The following is a 25,484-nucleotide window of genomic DNA, read 5'->3' as shown; positions in this document are numbered from 1 at the left end:
AACACCCTGGTCTCTCTATGGTGATTGAATTTCTTAACATCTTTTCAAAAAGCAGTTAAATGCCTGGAGGCGAGAGGAAGAAACAGCCTAATGGTGGATTGGGAGAACTGAACAAATTTCAGAGCCCTTTCCTGCTCGCTTTTGAGGTTGAAAGCGAGCTCTTGCCTTTCAAGTTTCAAAGTCCTTCTTCCTCCCGCAGTGTCACAGAAGGATTTGAAAAGAAGGTAATTGTGCTCACTGCCGTCCTGATCAGAGCGCACGTCCCGGCTCTAGTATTTCAGAATCTTTCTCTCGCCGTATAATGGAGCTTGGGTGCTCTTCCCCGGCTCCCCACCCCCGCCCCCCCAAGCCCACACTCATTAAATTCTAATGCCTAGGTTTTTTTGCTTGTTTTTTTTCCCTCTTCCTTGAGGTCCGAGTCTCCATTGTAGAAAACCGTCTGGATTTTTCTTTAAAAAAAAAAAATAGATTGGTACTGAACCACAGACAAAGTTAGTCTGATGAGAAAGACAAAACAGGTAAGCATAAAAACAACAAAAATGGACAGTAAGACACATCAATGTGTGATGGGACGAGGAGTGCAGCTTGAATAAAATGTCACCTTGGGCCCCCCAAGCCCAATTTCACATTAATTCTACATATTCTCTAAAATGCTAGCCCCCTCGAATCTGCCAGGGTTTCAATGCCCCTACTGCACCAAAAACATCCAAAACCTCGTCATGTGAAAGATGATGATCCTCTGTGACACCTGGATCCAGACCTACGACAACACAGCAGAGGCCATTGGCTCCTCTCACTGATGACTTTTTGAAAAACTTTTACCAAAGTTAACAATATGGCTCCTGCTGGCCACTACATTTGGCTGGCATTCCAAGCCTTTTATCATAAATCATCGTTACATGTTATCACCATCCCTGGGTCCATTTACTGCCAGGGCATGTTGACGGTATCGACTGCAGGATGACTTTAGTACAAAAGCTCATGGAGGACGTGCCATTTCAAAAAAGCTCCTCCTCCTCCTCCTTAGTAATAATTTCCAAAATTCTTTTTGCTGCTGACCAAGACTCCAGTTAGCAGACACCAAATTCCACCTCCCTGGCCAGAGTATTTTAATAAGATGATGTTACCGTTGACTTGGAAGAGTCAAGGGCTGGTACCCAATTACAGCTAAGGGTACCATACTCTCAATGCTTTCAACAAATGGGGAGATCATCTGTCAACAGGCTACCACAGGCCTTTCTCAGCAGAAGAAAACCTTCAGGGTTAGGACATTGGAGTATGTCAGCTAAACTCAGTTGTACCTAACTTAGTCTACAGGACATACCTGCCAGTCAACTAATTATTAATGAATCTGCATAAGGTTCTCAAATATGCTGTCTTTTTAACATTCATCTTCTATATCGCTTGTCCTATACGGGGTTGTGGGGGAATCCATCCTGGAAACAACAGATGCAAGTTTGGGAATAACCCAGGATGGGCACTAACCCATATCAGAGCAGACACACAATTCACACACATGTTGACACCTACGGACAATTTGGCCGCTTTTCCACCACACTTTTGGTACTTTCCCTTTTCCACTGACTTCTGATCGAGTACCAATACCAAAACTTCCAGTACCTAAAGTACTGGAATTTGCAAACGCTTGCTTTGTCGATCAGATATACAAATAGCCTGCTTCTGAAATACAATACAACTAGCGTCTTAAAAACTCAAACTAAAACTCAGAAAACAACAATTGAAGAAAACGAAGTAGGCCTAATAATAATGGACGCATGGAGAAATGAACGAGACCCAAGCTTTAATTGTGAAGAGACCCAAGCGTTAATTGTGAAGAGACCCAAGCGTTAATTGTGAAGAGACCCAAGCGTTAATTGTGCCCTTAGGCAACTCCAGTTTACCTTATCATGTTTTTGGAGTGTGGGGGGAAAACTGAAGAACTGGAGGAAACCTTTTAGGGCACAGGGAGAACATTCAAACTACACACATAAATCCAGAATGGAGAACCCTGATCTGGAACCCTGATAAAATAATTTGTCTTAGGAAGGTGGAGGAGTATTTGCATTGCATTACTGTAATCAGACAGTCAATGAGAAATTCAAAGCATCAACCATTAAACCTAATAATCATTCAGACAGAGCTGATTTAGTGGCTAAAGAATTGACCACAACATTCTGGATTCCACAGACGGATAACTGCAGTTGAACTCCCCAGCAGGGCAGAGAAATGACAGTCCCCCACAGTGTATGTTGCAACCTGATTTGAAATATTTGATTAATTTAAGTAGCTCAATCAAGCATAATAAATCAAGCACTCAGCTGGAAGGATACATGGGAATAAATGAAAAGCAGTTAGAAATCCAGCTTTCCCACGTTTTTCATGTTTATATTCATATCACTGCAAAATTGTGTGCAATTTAATGCACTTTGCACAACAGCATCTGTTAAACAAACATTCATGCCTTGAATGCAATTTAGCAGGTTTTTTTCTAACCTCAAAGCGAACACTGTCCTGCAGCCCAAATCAGCACAAATCTAAATATCGCCCCCTAGCTTATCTCAGAACCCCCCCCCCCTCCAAAGTCACTCAGGCCAACAAAACTTCCTGTAATACCACTAATGATGGGCAGTTACAAAACTTATTGAAGGAAAAACATGCCACTGAGTCATTTCCTGTTCAAAATTAAGATTTTGAAACCCCCCCCACCCCAACTCACTCCTCAAATGCAGTATGGTGCTGTTCCCACTCATGGCTTTGTGATCTGCTGATTGTGGCTTAGAAATGCAAAGTTCTGGAACAGATTGGTGATGGGGGGTGAGAATTTAAGCTGACCGCTCCATGGCACGTGAGTGATCCTCTCTGCAGTGTGGTGCCATGTGACAAAACACAAACAGCCACAGGCTAACAGGAGTGTATAGCGTTTAACACCATGTTATCTGCCCCTGATCACTGCCGGATGGCACTGAGGAGACTTCACAAGCATCACGCAAAAGAGGCAACTAGACATGACAAAATGGGTCAAATTATGGGGGAAAATGCAATAACGTGAGTGCAATAAATAACAATAAATAATACCTTGCAGCTGGCAGAATAGCACTGAATCACAACTTCAGCTTAGGGATGGGCCGATCTACATTTCCGATCCCATTTCCATACACAACTGTCAATATAGATTCTAATACAAGAGCTCTTTTACTTGAATATTTCAATGTAAAATATATATAATATTTTTAAGCTAGTAAATACAAATGGAAAATCTACGCCAAAAAATCTTTAATTAGGCTACTAGAGACATACATAATGTACTGTTCCACCTCATTTGTACATCTTGTTGTACATTTTTGGGGCATTTGTAGTTCAGTATGACTATGATCTTCCAAGTGCATATATACGCAAGTGGCAAATGCTTAAAATGCCCCACAATTTTTCTGCCACTGGCAACAGCGTTACTTACACTTTGTTGCGGTAGCAGCCCGAAATAGAACAACTAAATAAGTATCGAACGTGGATCGGTCATGTATGACCGATACCCGATCCATCAAATAGGTCTGGATCAGCGCCGATAACAATCCGAATATCAGAGCAGTGCATCTCTACTTTAGGTTACTACAACCATTCTGAAAAAAATTCTTAACATCAAAAGGAAAGATTCAAGCATTACATGATTCGAATCAAGGTCTGAAAGAAGCGCAGGATGAAATAATTGATGTAGATCTTGAATCTGAATCTTCGCTTCAAGACTTGACACCTAAGAAGAACCTTGTTGACATCAAAAGAGATAAGTAAACACCATTTAAATGGTGACGCCTTCTTCTCTTCCGGAACATCCCTGGCGCCTGCAAGCCTTATTACAAGGTTGTGCAATTAATCGTGTTGCATTATTTACAACAAACAAGCACAGCCACCTGTCAAACTGATTCATGCAAATGTATCTAGCAGAGAGCCATTCTAACATCCTCCTGCCAAAGAGAATTTGATTAAACCCGATCTAAAAATTGTCTCTTCATTTGCCTTCGGATATCTATCCATGCAAAAGTACATAAAAATAAGCGCACATAAACTCATGCACATGCACACAAGTGTCACTGAAATCAGTCGGACCGTGAAGAAAGACTTCGTATAAACTCCACAAAACGGGTGCTTGCTTTCTGCAGGAGTTTACAACTTTATGGAAAGTCTTCACTCCCATGACTTTGAAAACTTGCTTTTCTTGGGCCGTGCACTTTCAAAGCCAACCTCGATTTGAATACCGCCAGTTAGGAACCCCGACATGCTCGTGAATGATAGTTTAGGTAATTGAAGTGAGAACCGTTCAGCTGTTTGAGAGGACTCTCTTTCTTCATCGGCTACCGATTGTCAGGCCCTGATTTCCCTTGCAGCCTGGAGCTCCCTCTCCTTAATATTCATTTGAGCAAATTCAACGCCCTCCCTCAGCACATCTCAATTTGCCTCCATGGAGCTGACCTGCCCCTCCACCTATGACATCCTACCCCTCCTCCCCAGCCACTTAAAAGAAATAGAGGCTTGTAAGCACAGACCCTACCATACCGGGTGTTACGTCGCTTCAAGCCTGGATTTGAAGTACTGGTTCTGGGGGTGGTGTGGACCCAAAAAAATACCAGCTCCTTCAACCCATCCCTCATGTCTTTAAAAACTCATCACCAATCAGCATCAATGGGATAAGCTGCATTTCAGGAGTGTCAATGATTTGGAGTAACGGTTTTGCGATTTGGCGGGAGACGATGCTCAGAGTTCTCAGCGTGAGTAGGCTCTCTCACAGGAGACATGTCATACTCGCCCTGGAAGTGCGGATCGCAATACTGCAAACTTGCGGTCCATTTTCAGGAAAATTTTCAACTGGTGCAGCACAAAAGTCTGCCTGTTTGCAGAGACCCTGTTCAGATGTCCTCATGGTTGGGCTCTGCCAGCTCTCCACGACAACACCCCGCCCCCCCCCACTCCCTCCTCGACATGCTGCGGCCTGGGCCGGGGTCTGCACGACGGAGATTAGAACCCACTTGCCAAACAAATGGACAACCGGCCAAAACAAAGAGACGAACAAGGACACCCAGAGCTACGGCAAACAAACATGCTGCACTGGTTAACAGGCTGGACAACTAAAGGTAGTGCTACCTTTTAAATCTCAGTTAAGCCACAATAACATGTTTGAAGCAACTGGGCATGTAGCTAAACCTAAATGTTCCACGCAATTTTTGCTTTCATTTCCAGGCCCTAATATTCATTTTAATTTCCCTATTCATTTTCGGCTGCTCGTTTCGTCCATGATTTCAGAAGCGTTTTGGGTGGAGGAGTCCTCCATTAGGGCAGTTAGCCACCAATTACTAAGGAAGGGATAATTTGGCACTTCAAAGACAACGACATGCATTCCCAAGAGAGGCCAAAATCACCCCCCACCCCCCAACCCCCGCCTCTTCGTTTAATAGCATGCTAAGTCCTATCTGTGGCTAGCAGGCTAAATTAACTTTTGACATTTGATATCAGTAGAATGAGCGGGATCAGCCGTTTAACTGGAACAGGATTACCCTCACGCCACTCACCCCCCTGGAGAAAGAGCGGGGATTCGGCCCTTGCCCGGACTCAGTAATTTGCCCAGTGCTAAGCAGTTTATCAGAAGCAGGGGAAACGTCACAGACTAAACCAGCAAGCGGCTCGGCAACTGGGCTTTAGCATTTCAAGTCATGCAGCCGTTGACCACTCACTTATGATTTGTCTGGAAGTAGGAGTCGGGAATGATGTCACACCCGAGGTAACCATGTTCTAGTACAGCAAGTCGGAAAGCCATTTAGCAATACCAGGGACCTGTGTCAAAAAGCAAGATTTCTTGCTTAGCCGGATAACTTGTCAGATTTAATTTACTCCAGTTAAAATAGCCTTTATCTTCATTGACTTATAATTAGCCCAGCCCATCTTGAATCTGACAAGTTATCCAGCTAAGCAAGAAAACCTGCTTTCTGAAACAGGCCCCTGTTCCAGCCCGGTTAATCGTTAGCCATTGTTAGCTATATCAATTGATAACACATTTGAATTTCCAACTAGTAACTGAGAATTTCCGAGTTACAGGTTCAATTGGAATGCAGAATATCTTTCTACCCTCAGTCTGTCTATGTACTAAACAAAAACTCCTTAAAGGTAATCTGCCACTCTTATGCAATCTATACCGCTGTTTTTCAACTGGTGGGTCATGACACACTTTGGGACCATTTTCATTCGGTCGTGGAGTGTGTAGTTAAAAAAAAAATTGAAATTGTTTTTCTAATGTCTTTTTTGTAAGTGCATGAACATGATGTGCTACTGATCCATTTACTATAACTGCACTCTTTTTTATTAAATAAATTTGGTTGAGAATTTTTACAAATTTGGGTTGTGATTGTCCAGAACCATATTTTTACCCCAATTTTCCTTTTATATCTGTCTTAGGTAAAAACAAAAAATACATTGACTGATATCATTGCCTTTTATTTCTATTGTCTTAATTTATTATTATGCATTATTTTTATTGGTATTATTATTGCTATTTTTAATATTATTTATTCCTATTTATGCTTTATGTTATTTTTCTTTGTTTTACGTACTTCCTTTTGGGCACACTTTAAAAAAGTATTTCACTGTGAAGATGCAGAGTGTATGTTTGTGTACGTGACAAACACTTGAAACCTTTTTTCATCCAGTCATCCTTCCAGGAGCATATACAGGGGTGGAGCCACTGCCCCCAGCTGAAAGTTGATTGCTCCTTCTCCCCTGTCACTCACCAAATTAAATCATATCATTGGCTAATGAAAGGTTGGTCCCTTTGTATGAATTATGATTCCTGTTATGTCCCCCTACTGAAAGAATCCTGGAATAGACTCTACATTCATCCTGTACTGGATCACAGTGAGTTAGAAGTCAGTATCAGAAAGAACAGTGCACAGGGCAGGGAACCTTAACTCTGAGTTTTAACCCCCAAGATGGGAAGCTAGTAATTTTCTCTTATTTTCTACCTTGGTCAACAGTTTTTTGTGGCAAACTTCACTGGACAAAGTATAGTCACCACAGCAACAAAAGTAAAACGGGGAATTCATATTACCTGCCTTACAAGGTTTAACAAATGCTCCAGTTTCATATCCCCCATTCTGTTAAATGACCATATTTCAAGTTTAACCAAAATCAAGCTTGAGTAGAAACCATGGTTAGTTCACTCCCAGCGTATAACATCTTGACGCCTTTGACGTTACAAACCATACACTGCATTCACAAACGTGTCAATTAGCTGCTTAAAATTACCAGCACAGTAATGCGAAGCCTAAATCGCCGCAATAATAATTTGAAAAGGAATCTGAACAGGCCGGCATGTAAATCAGGTAAAACATGACAGCATTTCCTATCTCGGTACTTCGCCAGTTGACAAATAAATTGTTTCAAACTAATATCACTGGGAGAAAGACAGAAGTGCCACGTGCGATCATTAGTGCTGAAACGGCACTGTGGCGCTAACTCTTGTTAGTTTAAACATGCCATGCTATTAAACCTGAAAACCTGACAAATGCTGCTCAAGGTTTATAAATGTGTTCGGTTAGCCTGGGCTGAATAGCTTAGCCACCCAAAAAGGCGTCAGCTGGCTATTAATGCCACATAATTTAGCCTCCAGACAGGCCTAAGACATTCCCAGGCCCTGCTCATTACAGTGAACTCAGACAGAAAGACCCGATGAGATTAGAGGACCACGCTGGCCACCGGCCTCCTATTTATAGCCTTATGAAAGTGCAGGGAGACGGAAGTGCAGCAGACAGGCAAGAGATCCAGCCTCGCTTTACGGATTCGAGCTCCGACGGCAGATTGACAAATTATCAGCTGTTACGTTGCAAAAGCAGGATAATCTCATAGCAGAGGCCAGAGAAGGGTTAAACAGACACAGCATTACAGCTTTGCGAGGGTATGGCGGCAGGGCTGGGGGGGATAAAAGTCATAAAGTCAGAGAGACAGAGGGGATCAGCCGCATCGGCGCAGAGCAGACTCAATATGCAGCCTGACCTCTGACCTTTGACCCCAACCTCTAACTTTCTGACATCTAATGAAGACAGCCTGCGTTTTGTTCACTGAAGAAAGTCTAATATGAGCGAAAGAAGTCCTTTTGCCCGCACATCAGCATGCCACTCATGCAGGAGGGCTGGGTCAGAACCAAGCAGTTCTGGATTCCCAGTTTAAGAGATCGGAAGAGACCCCACAATAACGAAGCCGAGGAAGAAGCAAGGAGGGGCTTGACTACATAGGGCCGCCTCAAGCTACACGTGGCCAAGGCATGGAGCAGCAGAATCATGGACCTTAGTAAAGGGGGGGGGGGGATCACTCATTTTGAAACATCATTAAGAATGCATGATGAACAAACATGATAAAATTTATCTGCAAAAGAATTTATGCAAATCTATAAAACTTTATTATTAAAAATCCAAAATTATATCTCTGTGTGTGTTTTTTGTTTTTAGACAAATGGTTAAATCTGAGTTTTTCAAAAACAAACCAACTTTATAGCCCCCCTTGGCCCCCATTTGTTGAGATGTGTCCATGAGTAAAACAGTACAATGAATCATCACATGAGAGAAGTTTTAATAGTGAAACTTGTGAGTTCAGCAGCAGTATTTCGGGGGGCGGGTATGGACCCGCGTTGTCTGTGGTCCCCCTTCCGCACAGTTGGGCCTGAGGTTCTCCCCCTGTGCCCGCTCCCCCCATCCCCTCCTTCCCCTGTGTCCTTTCTCGCTCTCCTCTCCTTTTCTCTCTCACTGAAAGAATTCCCTCCTGCGAGCCGAATCGTTCTGTAATAAGATTTGCCGCTCCGCGACCTGTCCTGCCTCTCGGAACGGCAGAATCCTCCTCCTCCCCACAGTTGCGATGGATCCCTGCCATATAATTCCAATCATCTCTAATCAGCGCGCCGCCCTGCCCACGTAAAATCCCATTTTTCGGCATTCATCATGCCAGGCACTTGCTGTACATGTCTATTTTTTCCGTCCCTGAAAATAAAAAAGTCAGACCGGACATGTGTTTCCGTAAGCGGCTATGGCCTTATTTTAACAGCGTCCGGTGCCTGGTCATCCTTGGTGTTTAGCTCTGTAGCCACCAACCTCAGAGGCCATGGGCCCCCGGCTCTCTGTATATGCGTGGAGTTTGCATGCCCTGACTGTGATCACATGGGTGTCCACTGTGGACTCCGATTCCTGCAGTCCAGAAACATGTAGGTACACAAACTGGATTCTGTGAATTGTCCTTAGCTTGTAACTCTGTGTATCTTGCGTCCCTGTCCTTCCTGGGATGGACCACAACCCTGTCCTGCATAAGGATTTAAGAAAGATGGATGTACAGACAAACTGTCCCATATCTGGTGTAACTTCAGAGGTATCTGGAATCAATCAGAAGACTGTCATGTCAAATTCGAGAACTTTCAGCATCATGCTGTACTTTTCAAAAAGATATATTTGTTATGCAGCTGTGGGACCATTCAAATGAAACCACATTTAGGTCATTGTTGGTCCAGAGTCAAATTTGTCACTGGAAAACAAGCAGATTGCAGAAGATGTTTGACCATTTTATGGGTGATAGCACCTTCCCAGCTTCCTGTAGCTGTTTCATGGCCAAAATTGTGGCGAGAAACATGAGCTTGGATTAAAAGAGAGCTGGTTCACACAGGTATAAGGGTATAAGGACATAACAGCTGTAGCCTTCAGCAAGGAACTTACTTCTTGCTTACATTGATATCCAATTCTGCAGACGGATATGCAACACTGCAAGTATGAACTGCTTTTCATTAAATAAAAATAAAACATAACCATTGCGATGGGGAGAGAGGAGACTCTATGTTCATAACTCATATCTAATACATCTACTAGCCTGATACCTCTTTACATTGCCTGAATGTTATGTTGTACTTCTGGCCCTTAAATAATCTTATTAGGTTCTTGTCTTGTTAGATGTTGTGTAGCTCCTGCTCCAATACTGCATAAACTTGTACCTGGGAATTTATTGAAAGCTCAGTCTAGCTGCTCTTATGAATAGTGAACTCCTTGGCAGCATGCATGTTTACAATATGCTATTTTCCAGTAACTAGGCGATCTTATGCCTAGGATCCAAAGCTGATAATGTACCCTGTTAAGCACACAAGCATCAACAGACTGGTCTCTTAAACAAGTATGGGAAAGACTAGGAATGAATAGGTTTAATTTTTCCCCCTATTTAAGCACATCTCTTAAAATAACCAGATTTATAATATATTTGCCGGTTCTCAATTTTAATTGGTCACACAAATGTCGTCCCAGCCTCAAGCTGCCAACAGTACTCTGGTCAAACCAGAGATGGATGAACAAACTGCCTCTTGTGCACTTTGAACCCATTTACCCAATTGCCCCATGTGACTGGGCGGACTGTCATGGTCCCCTTAACCAAAGAGAGACCAGCACCTGGGACACCTTCCAGCAGACAGGCAGGAGTCCATCTGGTGCTGCCCCAAGCCAGGACAAAAGGAACCATTCAGGAGATGGCCGAGTGACGTGTGCGCTCCCCGACTGCGCTCGCAGTGATGTCACGGCGTCCCCAAAACCACAGAAGACAACGCCCACTAACCAGCTGTCTAAAAGGAGTGCACTCTCACACTTTCCCAAAATGAAGGAACTTTTCATTCGCAGTAGCCTAAATTTCGTACCCAGAATCCTTTGGAAAAAAGTATGTGTGCATGCACACATGGATGCAGGCGCACAATTCCAAATAGAAATACCCGCCATTACAAACATACAGAATAGCATCTTACAATGAAATATTCATGGCACAAAAACAAATGGACTGAAGCATCAAAAAGACTGAAAAAAACTGCCATCAAAGTGCACATGTTCTGTTTTATACCCTTTAACTTTGCGTTAATTCGTCTTTTCTAAATATGACTTCATCAGTGGTTTCAAACGGTAACTAAGATACTCTACTCTGCCCTCTCGCGTGTTGTAATGGAGAAGTGATTTTTTTTTCTTTTTCCCTTTTCCCTCCCCCTCTCTCCGTATCTGACAGGCACGAGGTGTTCTTTGGTAAGATTCCTTCTCTTGCCCCAGGGCTGCAGACGAAACATCATTAGGCTCAGAGCTTCGAGCGGGACCAGGAGAAAACGGCTGAAAACGAGACTTCAGAAAGAGGAAGGCAAGTCAGGTCCGGGGCCTAGTCGTGAGCTCACCACAATGAAGGCCGAGATAACGCCAGGCCCCGGCCTGACAAAAACACCCTGTGAAGAAGATCCCCAATAGTGGTGAGTCAGCTGGGGAACAGTCGACTATCAGAGTACAAAACAAAAAAAACATCAATATTTCGAGTGAGAGGCCCGTACGGAAAAGCCCACTACAGAGATGTGTTTATTCTACATCAAATCTAAGGTGGACGGGTCTCCTTTTGATGTTCTTTGCTTTTGTGCAGGAGAATGATATGATTGTGAGTTTACAGTGCACTGGGGCTATGAGTATTAACAATCATGCTGAGGTCAAGATTGACGGGACATCCTCAGTACAGCTTCTACTTCTATTTATGAATTGAATACAATGGTATTCAAACATGTCTACATATACAATGATAATTACATGACTGTATTAAGTCACTTTTAATGGAGTGATGTATTGTTCTATACATGTGGGACATTCTGAAGCCTAAGGATTCACTGAAGATTGTACTGGAACCTAAATATGTTTGCGGCGCCATGTTTATCTGAGTTGATCACCTTGATTGTTTTAGAGAGTGCAGATTGCTCCCTTGTTGGGGATTAGGAAATGATTATCTGAAATATCTGAAATATAAAGGAATTCAGCCTTTTGAATTTCAAATAGCTGCAGTCAAGTGAAGATTTTCTAGCACCTTCTCCCAAAAAATACTATTAAGTTGCTACTCCATGGTAGACATATTCCTCCGCAGCCTGCCAACAATCACAATTCTTCTGGCACTTCAAACCAGAGTTATTTACAGGAGCCCAGGGAGAGCCTGTTGCGGTCAGTGAGAGCACAGCATAAACAGCTCTTCGACTTCTGTTTCTACTCCGTCAGGAGAAATCGGCGGCACAGTTTGCGCTCTTTGATCCTTGCTCATCTTTCACGCTCCAAGAGCAAAGAGGTGGGGGCTGTTTGACGGGGAGTGGGACAGAGCGGCAGGTACGGATGGGTGCAGGCGGAGCCAAGGGCCAGAACCGGCACCCTCGAGATGGCTTTCTCGGGGCATTCCTCGCACACAGCCCGCATGCATGGGTCCGCTGGTTCACGGCTGATGGGGGGAGAGCGGCGATGGGATTTCATAACCACCCCCCCGGGGATGTGTGGACGTGCCTCCCGGTCCCAAAAAAAAAAAAAAAGCATGTCAAGGGCATGTACAAGCGCATCGCGGTGTTTTGGAGAGCCCGACTTTGCAGTCCTGCCATTCAGTCTGCACGGTGCTACAAGAGTGCGGAGAACTATTCTTTACATGTCGTAGTGCTCAAAGGCGTGGGGCGGGGGGGGGGCACAGGAGGGGTGACAGAAATAACACACCAGTCATTCCTCTGTCAGGGTCAGGACAACTAGCCTTTGTTCTTCACGGCGGGGGGCACGACTGATGCCCGCTGACAAATGGACGAAGCGGGAGCCGTAATCCCACACTGCCTTCCTGCTCCCCTGCCTAATAGTTTTACGAGAGTCTGCACACCGCAGGCAGGACTGGTCAGGCAGTGGGAACGGGGGGTGGGGAGGTGGGGAGGTGGGCTTTACACCGCTGATTCACCTCGGGGTTATCAGGCCCGGACTGTGGTACATTTTCCAAAAGCATCTGCACCTTCCTTAATGGTCAAGACAAAACCAAAGGAGAATAACTTATCAATCCTTTGCAGTTAAATCTGGGAATACGCCTTCAGAAAGTGAAATAAAGTAAGAGAAAATTGAAACAACCTTTTAAAAAATAACTTTAATGTTTATAATTAATTTTAAATGTGTTTCTATAATTGTGAAATATAATCCCATCCAGGGTGTGTCCCAGCCTTGTGCCTTGCACTGCCTGGGATTGGCTCTTCAACTCATGTGACCTTGATTGATATATGATTGGAAGGTAAATTCATGCATAGAATTATGCATTCAATATTCAAATTAAAACTACACAACTTATATAAAATAATAATAATTTCGACCCAAATCTAACATTTTTACACTAATGGTCAAAATCTTTCAATCTATTGAATTTCATTATATTAAATTCCAGAATTTTAGTAGTTGCTCGACAATGTATTTCAGTGTAAAAGAAATTAGAATGGACCCAAGGGTTCCAGAAAGTAACAAACTGCACCCCATGTCAGTTTCAGAGAGGGTATCATCTTGCTACTCGAGTGCATGAACGTGATCAAAGCTGGAATCAGTCCAAGCCACAGGTCAGCCGCTTAGTTTTGGTTGTTTGTAAGCGAGCAGGTGAACAGAACATCCTGCTAAAATTAATCTAGTGGCTCCGTTACACTAACAAGCATTTAAGTGCGTCGCAAATCCTGAGATTTAAACTTCATGAAGGACTCAATTAACAATTAACTTAAGCATGAATATTAAAAGGGCTATGAACATGTCTATGAATAATACATGGATGAGTTTATAATAACGAAAAAATGTAAATCTAGTGCAGTATTACGCAATGCTCTAATATAACAATAAACAAATGTCACCAGTTTCATTTATAAATCATAGAACTAGTCTTGGGAAAATGGATTAAATGAAGCTGGCAGTAGATTACGACATTTGCCTGCGATTGCTTGAGAGGGTCCCTGCTGTTGTACCATCGACCGGGTCACTCTGCTAAAATCACTGCTTTGAAATTTCTGAAATAGTCAGCATATAAAACAGCACATGCTTCGGCTAAAAATCTCCTCACAGCAAACTGAAGTTGACAAGCTGGATCAGAGCTTGGAGCTCCTAATGAACTTCTGCCCTGGCGCTAGAGGCCGACCCTTATCTCTATAAGCTGGACCCCTCCCAGCTGTCCAATTAGACCCGAGACTGTTTGCAGCCGTTACCCGGGATACCAGGTGGTGGAACGTCTTACCTTGGGAATGGCAGAGAGAGAATAATCTTGCCCCCTCCCCCCCACACACACACACACAGGTCCAGGTGGGTCATCAGACTATGGGGGCTACCCTGCTGATGCAGGAAATTACCTTCAGGGGGATCGTCCCCAACTGTCCCTTGTCCCTACATGCATGAGATGTCATGCGTGCTGTGTAACACCCCCCACCTCACCGATAAAGATTTTTTTTTTTAATAACTCCAAAATTCTCTCCCAACAATGTCTGTTAACTTCCACAGCCTGAGCTGGTATGATACTATGGTACTAGCGTGGCCGTTCAGCTGAACACGCACCTCCCCACCCCTCATCAAATGTGACTCAGCAACACTGAGGCTCACCCCCCATTGGTGATGAACCCAACTGGGTTACTAAAAGACCCCCTCCCCTTGGCAGGGCAGAGGTTTCACTACAGTCATATTCAGAGGTGGGGCTATAGGGGCCCCTGCTGAAAGCTGTTTGGCCCCCAGAGTTCTGTCACTCAACGATTCGAAACATATCATTGGCTAATGATAACGTCAGCACCCTTGTATGAAATTTGACCGCTATTTGGCTCCCCCCCACTTAAAACAAATCCTAGAATCACTCCTGGTTCAGTTTATTTACATGCACAGCTAAGTCAAGCTATGCTCAACTACTAAAAAAATTAATAACAATGGGTGCATGGATAAATTAAGTGACCCAGGCTTTAATTGCGATCTGGTAGGCAGAACAGATACAACAAGATCAGGATAGCATAACAAGAAATAAAGTATTTTGTATAAAATACTGTGTCAGCACGGTATTGGAAAATTTTCAAAAATTGCAATATGATTTTGTTGTAATAAATACTGGGGTATTTAGGAAACGAAAAAGGAGTTCAACATAAATTTCTCTCAAACCCATCTATGAGTGATTTAAACAGAAAGGATGAAAATGATTATGATCGTCTCGGAGAACACATGCAGCACTCATGTAAAAGCAGCGGAGGTAAACTTTCAACTGTTTTTTTAAACAAATACCAGATAATCCTGAAAAGGAATAATCATTAAAATTGCAAAACTTGCTAGTTTTGTTTTTCATATGACAGAGTAAAAATGTTTTATCGACACTTAAACTCCCTGTGCTATGAAATCCATACAAAATTGAAAGTAAGAGAAAGACTGATCTTAATCTAGCTGACTAGCGATGTAAGAATTGGATGTGCATAACATACGATGTTGGTATTAATATCGCACATCACCCAGCCATATAATATACTACAGCCATTTTTCAAATTCAGTACAAGATACCCTGCCTTGCATTGTGATGTCGTTTGGCGCCAGGACCAGTTTTTACACCAGTGGAAAACCAACACACTGAAGTACAGTACTTTTGCTACCTTCTTGAAGTACCAAAAGTATAGTACCTGGAGCGGTGGAAAAAACGCCCTTAAGTTGAGCAGTGAATTGGACATCTTTACAGCGCTATACATTTCGTACATGCTGTATGTTCTCTGCTGTACACCATGCTTCTTCTGTCACTTACAGGTGCCTAGGCCGGTTTGAGTCTGATTTAACGTATACATGCAAGAGTAAATCGACTCCCAATTGCATTACGTGGGTGTCTTAGTCCGACTTAGACAAATTCGATTTAGTGCGATTTCAGTCGGACTAACATGTTTACATGTAGTTTAAAAGTCTGGTTTTAGTCGGACTAACACGATAATTCGATCTTCTTAGTGTGCATGTAAACATAGTGACTGTCACCCTCTCTGTTGCTCACGCATATGTAGAGACACACATGTGGCCAATTCTTACATCTACTATAGCCAGTCCCTCCACTCACATTACCCACACACGTCCGTCAGACGATGCTCACCTTAATTTTGACTCCGCCCTCCATGTTGTCCCATAATCCCACTCTCTTTATTTATTTGCCTTAACAGGTTTTTTCTTAAACACAAATCACTGCTGAAGTGTTTTCCCTTTTTTTTTTTGAGGAAATACAAACTGGCTATAAAAGGTAGGTGATGGCAAGAAAAAAACAAGAAGAAAAAGCAGGCAGAAGCAGTCGATTATGAGTCCCATCAAGTGATCAATGATTTCATTAATAAGATGGATCATGCGGCTGTCATCTCGATGACGGCGGCTGAGGGATGCTCCCGGGAACCTGCTCCATTTCCCGGCCGGCCCAAGCATGGCAGCCCCTCCCGTTTTGGGGGGGGGGGGGAGGGGTTGGGGGTCGTGAAGATGGCGCGGGGGGTAGGAGAGCGGAGAAAAGTGAAAATCCATTTTGAGCCCAATTTTCAATTAGGATCCACAAGCTGTTATCACAGGTGTTGCAGAATGGGGGCCGTAAGAGAAAATGTCTCCTATCCATTTCAGAAATGGAACCTTATCGGGGCACCACAAAGATGGCTGGGACAGGCCTATCTGTAAATTACTTTCCGCCCCTCAGTGTTAACGGGAACTTTATATCTGTCAGCTGACATTCTTCCTCAACTCAACGGCGATCATTTAAATGCCCGCCAAAGAGGAAGGTGGCCTAGCTCTTTATGTGCGATCAGGCTTCTCTCCGATCGAACGGCTTTCTGAAAATCCAGTCCCCACCCCCACATTTCATTTATATTTGATTTCGCTTGTAAACGTCTCACCGGGGCAAAACCCCTTTGCCCTTTCATGCTAAACCAGCTTTTCTCTTAAGCCTATGGCCCTTAAAAGCCGGACCCAGAAACAGAAAGAGATAAAAACAGGTCATTCCTATATCCTTCATGTGCCGTAAAGTTCATCAACACCCCACATATTTAGCGCATATATTTCCCTGTGATTTCTCAACTGCAACCTATGAGAGTATGAATGCTCTCTCTCTTTCTCTCTCTCTCTCTCTGCCTCATACTTTCTTCCTCTTTTTCTCTCCATCTCTCGTCTCTAGCTTACTCCGGATCATCCATCTAATTAATTCAGTCCAACCACCCAGATCAAAAAAAAATAAAAAAATCCAACCAACCAACCAGAAACTTTCCTCTCATTCACATCTATCAGAGCTCAGTCTTTCTCTCTCTTTTTTTGGTCCTTTCTTTTTTTTTAGCAAATTATCCCATGACGATGGGATTTATTCAGTCAAAGAGCGGAGACGCTTTTTTTTTTTTTCAGCCACGAAGCAACAAAAGAATCAGGAGACTTTGTGGTCCACCTGCCTGGCCAATGATGACGATGGAGAGGCACCCCCCCTCGCCCACCCCCCAAAAAGAAACCAATCAAACTATTGTTGTGGCACAGTCAGACCTTTTCAACTGTCAAGCCAGGAGAGCAGGCGATGAGATGAAAGGACCACAGGATGAAGCTACCATTTAGTCAACCATGTGGGAACGCTCCCCTAAGACTCAGTAATTGCACTGGAACTCAGTGAGGGGGATGGGGGGGTGGATGGTGGGGGTGGGGGGGAGTTCCAAAGTACCAGACAGTGAACCCTGTTTCTGAAATCTCTACATTTCTGTCTCGTCTTTTCCGGAACTGGCTGTGGCCAGTTTTGCCGATCAGCAGTAACGCAACGCAGTGTGAGTGTGTCAGGGTGGATTCCGACACCACGCCCCCTTAAAGCGTAACTTTGTGTCAGTGCTGGGGGTTCGTGTAGTGTAGGCTGCGGGGGCCATCATTAAAAAGGGGCCATGGGAGTTTGGGAGTGGGGAGTAGTAGGGGACCAGGAGAGCAGGTGCCGTGAAGATCTCAGCCTGGCCTGAAATGACACGACGTGTGTTTCACTAAAGCTCAGCTGGTATAAACAATCAGGCGGGAATAGGAACACGTTTCTGAGGGTTAAAAAAATAAAACAACACATTCCATTATTATTACATAAACACAAACGTGGTTGCTATGGCCGTCAACACCATGCAGCTCCGTGGAGGATCAGACCTTCGGTTTCACTACCGATAATGTTACGCTAATTCCTCCCCCGCCAGATACCCGCTGGTGCAATCCAGCAGAGCAGATCCCCGGGAGTTTTTTAAGGGGAGAGAAGAAAATATGGAGGGTTTGGCAGACCTTGTTCCCCCTCCTAGATTTCCTTGCACTAATGAGCATGACAAATCCCACTTGGCAAAAGTTTGTAATGCGCTGTTTACATTTTTGGAAAGTGCAGGCGAGGTCTTCAGGTGTTACAGAGATCCGCGGCTACTTCATCATTCCATATCCCCCACTTTAACTCAAATGTTTACATTTTATAGGACATTCTTCATTTTGCTTTCTTTGTGAAACTTAAGATGATTTTATTTTGGCTTAATATCTTCCCACAGTCTTCCTGTGACTCTTCCTCAGCCAAGTGTGTGTTTGGGTCCCTTTAAGGATTCCTGCTGCCATTCTGACACTGGGGAGTTTTGAATTTTCACCCCCCCCCCCCCACCCCCACCCTCTTTACATCTATTAAAATCCCAAAACCCAGAACAATCAAGGCTCCTAAGGCCCCGCCCACACACCCTGCGATCTAATAGGGTGGGATGCCAGACCCAGAGGGGGGGGGGGCAGGGGGAGGAGAGCTGCCACATCACTATCAGGAGGCTATAGACGCATCACAGTCATAAATACATACACACAGACACACACATACAACCACAGATTCACACACATAACCAACACATACACACACTATCATACCCAACCACAGATACACACATGCACAGGTACACAGATACAAATACAAACATGTACACACAACCACATATATGCACACAAACATGCCCTACCACACATATACACACATATGCACACTTCATCATGCATACAAACAGCTGCATCCTGGGAAACTAAAGGTTTCAGTTTTCCCTAATAAAACCAAAGATCTCATGCTAATTACTTGTTTGTATTGCACACAGGCATTTAAAGCCTCCTCTTTTATTTTTAAATAAAAAAACCTTTAGATACTGAGCAGTACAGAGATTCAGCAAAGCTTTGGGAATATTTTTACTTTTTTCTTGCTACTTTTGGAACACAGATGTCAGAAAAGATATAAATGTATAAACAAAAATAAGCATAGTCAGATGTGCTTAATATTCTCCAGAAGAAAGAGTGTTTAGTAGCTTGTGTTCATATTCCCGGGGGAAAAGAGGATATTCGGGGAAAGCTGGCTCTATAAGCTCCAAATTCCGTTTCCTCAGTTCCACTGTAAAATAATGTATTTGTACACACACTGCCATTTTTTATTCTGCTTCTTGCTACTGTCGTTTGAGCTGCCCAGTGGCATCCATCACTACTGCAGACGCTGACCTCACTAAGTATAGAAAATCGTGTATTCCAGGTCTAAACTCAAGAACCAATCAAATGGCAGTATCTGGTAGGAGGCGGGGCCATAACGCTAGCTTTGGATACTAGCTTTTCACCATTCCCTTCAGTCCAAATTTTCTGAGAAAGCTTGCCTAAATTTTTTTGTGGGTTTCTCAATGGGCATAACTCTGCATGTTATCACTTCTGAAGCATAAAATAATCCCATGAAACAAGCATTTTAAGACGCCCTACTACATCTTATTCATGTCTTACAAAAATAGGCCTGATTCTGCAGCTAGCTTAGCTTGCAAATTCCGTTCAGCAAGTTAGCTACTTAGAAAGTTCTGTCTAGCAGGTTAGCTACTGTAGCTGAAAGCCAACATCCTGGCTAATAAAAGGTTAAAAACAACACACATACAGTATGTTATTTAACAGACAAATATTCTCATGACTTTTCATTTGAGTATGTAAGCACTTGGAGACATGCTGTTCATCATGTACAGATCACAGGTTTACATTAGGTTTCACTTAAAAAAAAAGTGCTAAAGACACAACATTATCTGAAAGCATTGAGCATCGGTATGTCAGACAGGAAGCTGAAACAAATTCTGGACAGACATTGCTAAACCTCTAGCTGTATAACACCCATTCATATGATTCCATGTGAGATGCAGAAGTCAGCAGTGATGAAATATACAAACATAAACATAAGACAGTGAAAAGTAACACAGTCCCTCTGGTCATGGTGAGCTAGATCAGTCCTGCTAACGGGACACTTCTGAATGAACACATAGCTGGTAGAGAAAGAGCAGGAAACACAGGCCAAGTCAGTGTGTGTGTGTGTGTGTGTGGATAATGTTTATATTACATCGTCGGGACCGATCCCCCAATGTAATAAAAACTTGTTATTTTGATGTTGAGGGGACTGTTTCTCAGGTCCCCAAAAAGACCTGCGAATGCGATCAAAAAAGTAAAAATGCCAAAAGTTTCATTGTTTGTTTGGTTGCTTATGGTTGAGGTTAGGGCTGGGAAGGGGTTAGGTCAGTAAGGTCGTCATGTTGAGATTAGAGTTTTCCCCATAGGAATGAATGGAAAGTCCCCACAAAGATATATTTACAAAGCTGCGAGTGTGTGTGTGTGTGTGTGTGTGTTAAAGGAGAGCATGATGAGTTATACATCCACTAGAAGCATTCCAAAGTATCTGTACTCGTACATGTGCAAAAGCTCAAGGCAGGGGTGCTGCTAGAGACTTTGGGCCCCATGAAAGGATATTACACTGGGCCCCCAACCCAGACCAAGCCAAGTATCTTCCAAATTTTTTAGGGCCCCTGGGCAGGGGTACACCCTGAATGCCAGTCCAACACTCAATGACAATTTAAAGACACCAACTTGCCTAACCACCTTTTGGATCAGAGTGAAGAAACCCACGCAATAAATGGAGAACACGTCAACTGTGCAGGTGTGAAGCCTCAGTACTGGCAAGTGAGCCAAGTCATGTCGCTTCTTAAAATCTCCACATGAAGCAATGATGGCGATTAAAGCAAAACAAAGTTCAGAAAAGCAATAGAGAGTGGAATTACGATGTAATCGTAAAAAAGTAATTTAATAAAAATTCATAGCATGCTGGATTGTTCATTTAAAGTATATAATTATGTTTAATCAGCGATCAAAGCACCTTCATTGCATTTTCACCGCACCTCTAACCGTCTCCTCGCTGCGGGCTGCAGAGGTGCATCATGTGCCACGCTGGAGAAGCAGGTCTATACAGACCTGCGATCAGGCTTGGCCGTACATCGAAGCGGACGGTAGAGAATGCTATTTAAACTCGCAGCGATTGCTGGTGCACTTGACACTCTTATCGGGGGTCTTTCAAGCAGCCCCCAGGACCTGCTTTGTGAAAGTGGCATATCGCTTAACAGTAATAACCATGAGAGGTTTGGGCAGTCGCAGTGTTTATGCCGAATGATATAGGGGTTACAGACTACATATGCAAAAGAAGGTGAATCACGTTTCTGGGCCATTCATGATTGCCTCCCCCTGTCCCTCTTTCAGGCCTGAAATGTTCTGTTCTTCATCAGCTCAGGTAATAGAATAGAGGCAGTTTTATTCATCCCCATGGGGAAATTGGGTAATTTTTACATATCTTGCGCATGATGAGAGAAACAGACACAAATATATACAGATAATGTCAAAGTATGGGGTTAGCCAGCCAGTCAGAAATGTGGGATCGGAACCCACAACCTTCCAGGCACAGGACACAGATTCTTCGCCCACTGTGCTATGCACCACCCCAGGCAAACCAATGAAACTCCAGACATTACTGAGCCTTTCGTTACACCCTGGCCAAAACTCACCAGACTTCTGTTTTCATCCGCCAAAATTGCCTTTTCTGTTTTTCGTATCTCTCTGCTGACTACATATGGTTCCATTCACTGCTCTGACTGGAGCAATTCTCATTAAAGGCACAACACCCGAGCTTTAGAAGTACCGCAGACTGCACAGTAATGACAATCCACAATGGACTCCAATTGACTTTATAACTCAAATTAAGAAAAGCTTCTTTTTTTCCAATGTAGAGCATACTTGTTTAATGAAACAGAGCTAGTTATCTAAAGAAAATTCATTTATTAGAAATTCTAATAACATGTAGTAAATGGGTTCCATAAATTATTCTTTCCGAACGTTTTTAGAATGATGGCATATTAGCCATCTGGCAAAGTATGATGAGTGAGTACACTGTGTATGTTTAGGAAGCTTGAGGACTTCTGCATGCTCCCTTCCAAACAACACTCCTCCCACCTTCTTATCTTATGGGTCATGTATCACCCCCAAACATCCCATAATAACTGAGGAGCTGTGCATGCTAGAAGAAGGATCCCGTTAACCCTCTGTACACCACCTAATGCTTCCACGCTGGGACTGGGGACAGCAACACCTGTCCTACAACGCAGCAGTAACCAAGGGCGACACCCCCTCCCCCTGCTGACGCGCGCAACTACGCTGTTCCTGCTCGCGACTTTTGCAAATGTGCACAGCTGCAGTTTTGGGCATGATAATTTCTTCTACTGTTTTGTTTGGATTTTCTGGCTGCCGGCGAGGTTTTGCACAAAAAATGTATTTCGAACGCAACAGTTCTGCAGATGTGCCGGTACGGGGGGGGGGGGACGGCGTACAGCGATGGCCACTGGGACGCTCCAGGAATTACGGAGACGCACTCGTTTCTGTCCTGGCATACAACTGAAAAGCAAGACATTGCATGTCAAAATTTAGCGACATGAATCAACGCTACCAAACTCGCCTTTGGCCACACGTGCCCGTCGGATGAATCTGCTGGGATCTGTTTGTCTTTGAATCCCAGCCCGAACTTGTCTCTTAAGTTCTGCTAGCAAAAGAGTCTGTGCCACCTATCGTACCATACAATTAAAATAAATAGCTAAATAAATATCTAAAATCAACGCTATTCCACTTATAATTACACCATTTAAAAAGCATCTGAACTTTCTACACAAATATCCCTTGAATCGACTTATATTACATGTGGAAGTGATAACGCGGCTTATTAATGATGCAAATTAACATGACCGTGCAATTTTTAAAAAGCTAAATGGTTAAGAATCAATGTTATTCCTCCTTTAAATACACCATTTAAAAAGCATCTGAACTTTCTGCACAAATATCCCTTGAATCGACTTATATTGCATGTGGAAGTGATAACGTGGCTTATTAATGATGAAAATTAACATGATTATGCGATTTTTAAATCAACGTCAGAGTAGCAAATGCTAATTTAGCGTACAGGCTGACCTCTGCCATAATACTATACTGTTTATCGATGGGAAAAAACAAGGGAGTAGAGGATCAGAAGAGAACAGAGGCAGGCCTACAGCTAACAGGTGTCACTTCTCACCATTGGATGTCGTGCTGGAGGCCACTGCCTTCTCACTGATGTCACCTCGGTTGGAGGAACCCTTGGTTGCCACGACGGTCTCCACCCTCTTCTTCTTCTCAGCTGCGGAACTGGCCTGGGACGGGGCTTCCATGACGACTTCTCATTCCTCAAAGTCTCCTGCCGGAACAGCGCAACAGGCGAACAGATGAGACCTGAAAATCTGAGAGGGCACCCCACCCCCACGCCCCCAGCTGTTTCCTCTCACATGCCCCCCCCCCGTACTCCTACGAGGAGGCGGCGGCGGTCCGCACCCATCCATTGCCTCCGTTGCGTCATCACGGATTCTGGCAAGGCAAAGTGCATGAGCACAAAGCTGTCGTTAAATGGCCAGCTACCATCAGCTATGCTTTTACGAAGAAAACGGCCACAGAACACAGTAGTCTGAGTGTGTTAGGTGTTTCACGGGGCCAGGGTCTACTGACATATGTCAAAAACACACGGTGTATGGATTTTCCAGTTAAGAAAAACATACCAACTAAACACACCAACTATGCAATTATATCCACTCAAGTGACTATAACCACAACTGAATATTTTCAAGAGCTTTTCTTTAAACTAGAAATGAAAATTGAAAATAACCATTCATTACTGCAGCTCCTGTCATTTGGCCAGCAATTCCCCGGGGTCCCTGTAAGCGTGCTGTGGCTTATGAATATAGTCTTCCAACGTGGCCAACTTAGAGCTCACAGTATTTATTTAAATGCTCAACCAGACAGGAATGGCCATTGCCAAGTCTCAACAAAACCCCAGGTTAAAGCCACCCAGTTTAAGGCACTAATGGACGCTAATCAACAACTTTTTACTGAAATATCAGTTTTGTCCATACATCTACTATTTTATTATGAAAATCAACACCAGTACCTATATTTCTCAGATTTTTTATCTCAATCATATACATAATATCAGACTTAGAATTAGAATCAGATGATAACAATAATGTTCTATGGCAAGTCTAAGAAAAAATTCTCATTATTTTTATTCAATAGACTTAACATGTCCAACTTTCAGATAAAACCAGCTCTTTTGCTACCAGTGTTCCAGAATATACTTTTTACAATCAAGCTGAATGACTGCCTAAAGGCAATTTTGTGGCCCAGTTTGAGGGCGTTTTCCAGTACTAAGTACCTGTATCAACCATACTTCCTGTCTTTGCCTCCAGCTGGGTGGGCCATATAGCCTCTCGCCAGTCAGAAGGGGCCCTGGCTCACGACCCCGGCGGTCGGCCGGTCTGATTTCCGTATTCAGATTCACCCTACTGACTGTTTTGACAGCTAAGCAGTGGTTTTTCCCCCTGGGGTGAGATTTGTAGTCTTAATATTTATGGAGCCCTTTTCATCTTCACAAAGCAGAAACTCCAGTCTGTGATGTCAGTAATTCATACTTTTACTGGACATGGGTTTCAGGCACTTCTAAAGGGTCCGTGAGTACAAACTCACAGCAGATCGATCAGTGCATCGCTCCCCCCCAAGTCAGCTTCTCCAGGGAGAAAGGAGCCAAGCAAGGAATCAGCACAAGTCATCCGGAAAACGAAGCCTGAGCAGCACTCTCCATCCCAAGGTCGCTGTTGGCCCTGATGTCACCAACACTATGTTTTTTTGCTTCTCACTCTCCTCTTCCAGGGCTCCAGGGATACATGCAGAGCCTGGTGGGATGCTTCGGGAACAGCCCAAAGAATTTCCATCAGGGTCCCTCCAGGCGTGTGCCATTTTGGGGGACAGAAAATATAACAAATTAAGAGAGTTCTATCTTACCGTCAAACAGAAAGCGAGTTTACCCCATTGCCCCCGTGCAGATGTCTCTTACCAAAACACTACACATTGTTTGTGATCTTTTTACCCATCATTTCTCTGCTGCCTACAATTCCCTTCAGGCTTCTTCCAACGCAACTGCCAACACGTGCAAGTAATTCCGCTAAAAGGCGCAGGGGAGCCACAAGAGAAGCGGAGGAGAATCAAACGGGGCAACGTTCTCCCGCCCGTATAAACACGGGTCCAGTCATTACGATCCTGTGTCAGCACAAGGCCTGACCCAAACCAGGAAGACACAGCAGACCACAGGCAGTCGAACTCCTCAGAGCATGAGATGGATCCAGCCGGTTTCTCGGGCCAAAATCGATTCTGCTTCCCTGGTTTTGCGAGGCGGCTGACTGCACACCCACTGCCATCAGGCCCCTACCAATAGCAATCCATAAGCCCGGGACGTCAAGGGACAGTGAGAAGCAAGATCAGATGATGATCGCC

The 25,484-nt window shown here is 43.8% G+C and overlaps 1 protein-coding gene across 1 annotated transcript in view; it reads right to left on the bottom strand.

The window, feature by feature from the left end:
- The window catches only part of gli3 (GLI family zinc finger 3), a 136,177-nt gene that overhangs the window by 93,217 nt on the left and 17,476 nt on the right, over window positions 1-25,484 (bottom strand). Inside the window, exon 2 of the mRNA XM_072711760.1 lies at window positions 23,203-23,361. Coding sequence (XP_072567861.1) covers window positions 23,203-23,335 — 133 coding nt within the window. The 5' untranslated portion in view covers window positions 23,336-23,361. The remainder of the gene's footprint in view (window positions 1-23,202; window positions 23,362-25,484) is intronic.

Source organism: Paramormyrops kingsleyae, chromosome 1, assembly GCF_048594095.1.
Source record: "Paramormyrops kingsleyae isolate MSU_618 chromosome 1, PKINGS_0.4, whole genome shotgun sequence".
In the NCBI taxonomy this organism is placed as follows: domain Eukaryota; kingdom Metazoa; phylum Chordata; class Actinopteri; order Osteoglossiformes; family Mormyridae; genus Paramormyrops; species Paramormyrops kingsleyae.
Note: the sequence above shows the minus strand (reverse complement) of the source record. Positions and strands in the feature narration are given on the sequence as shown.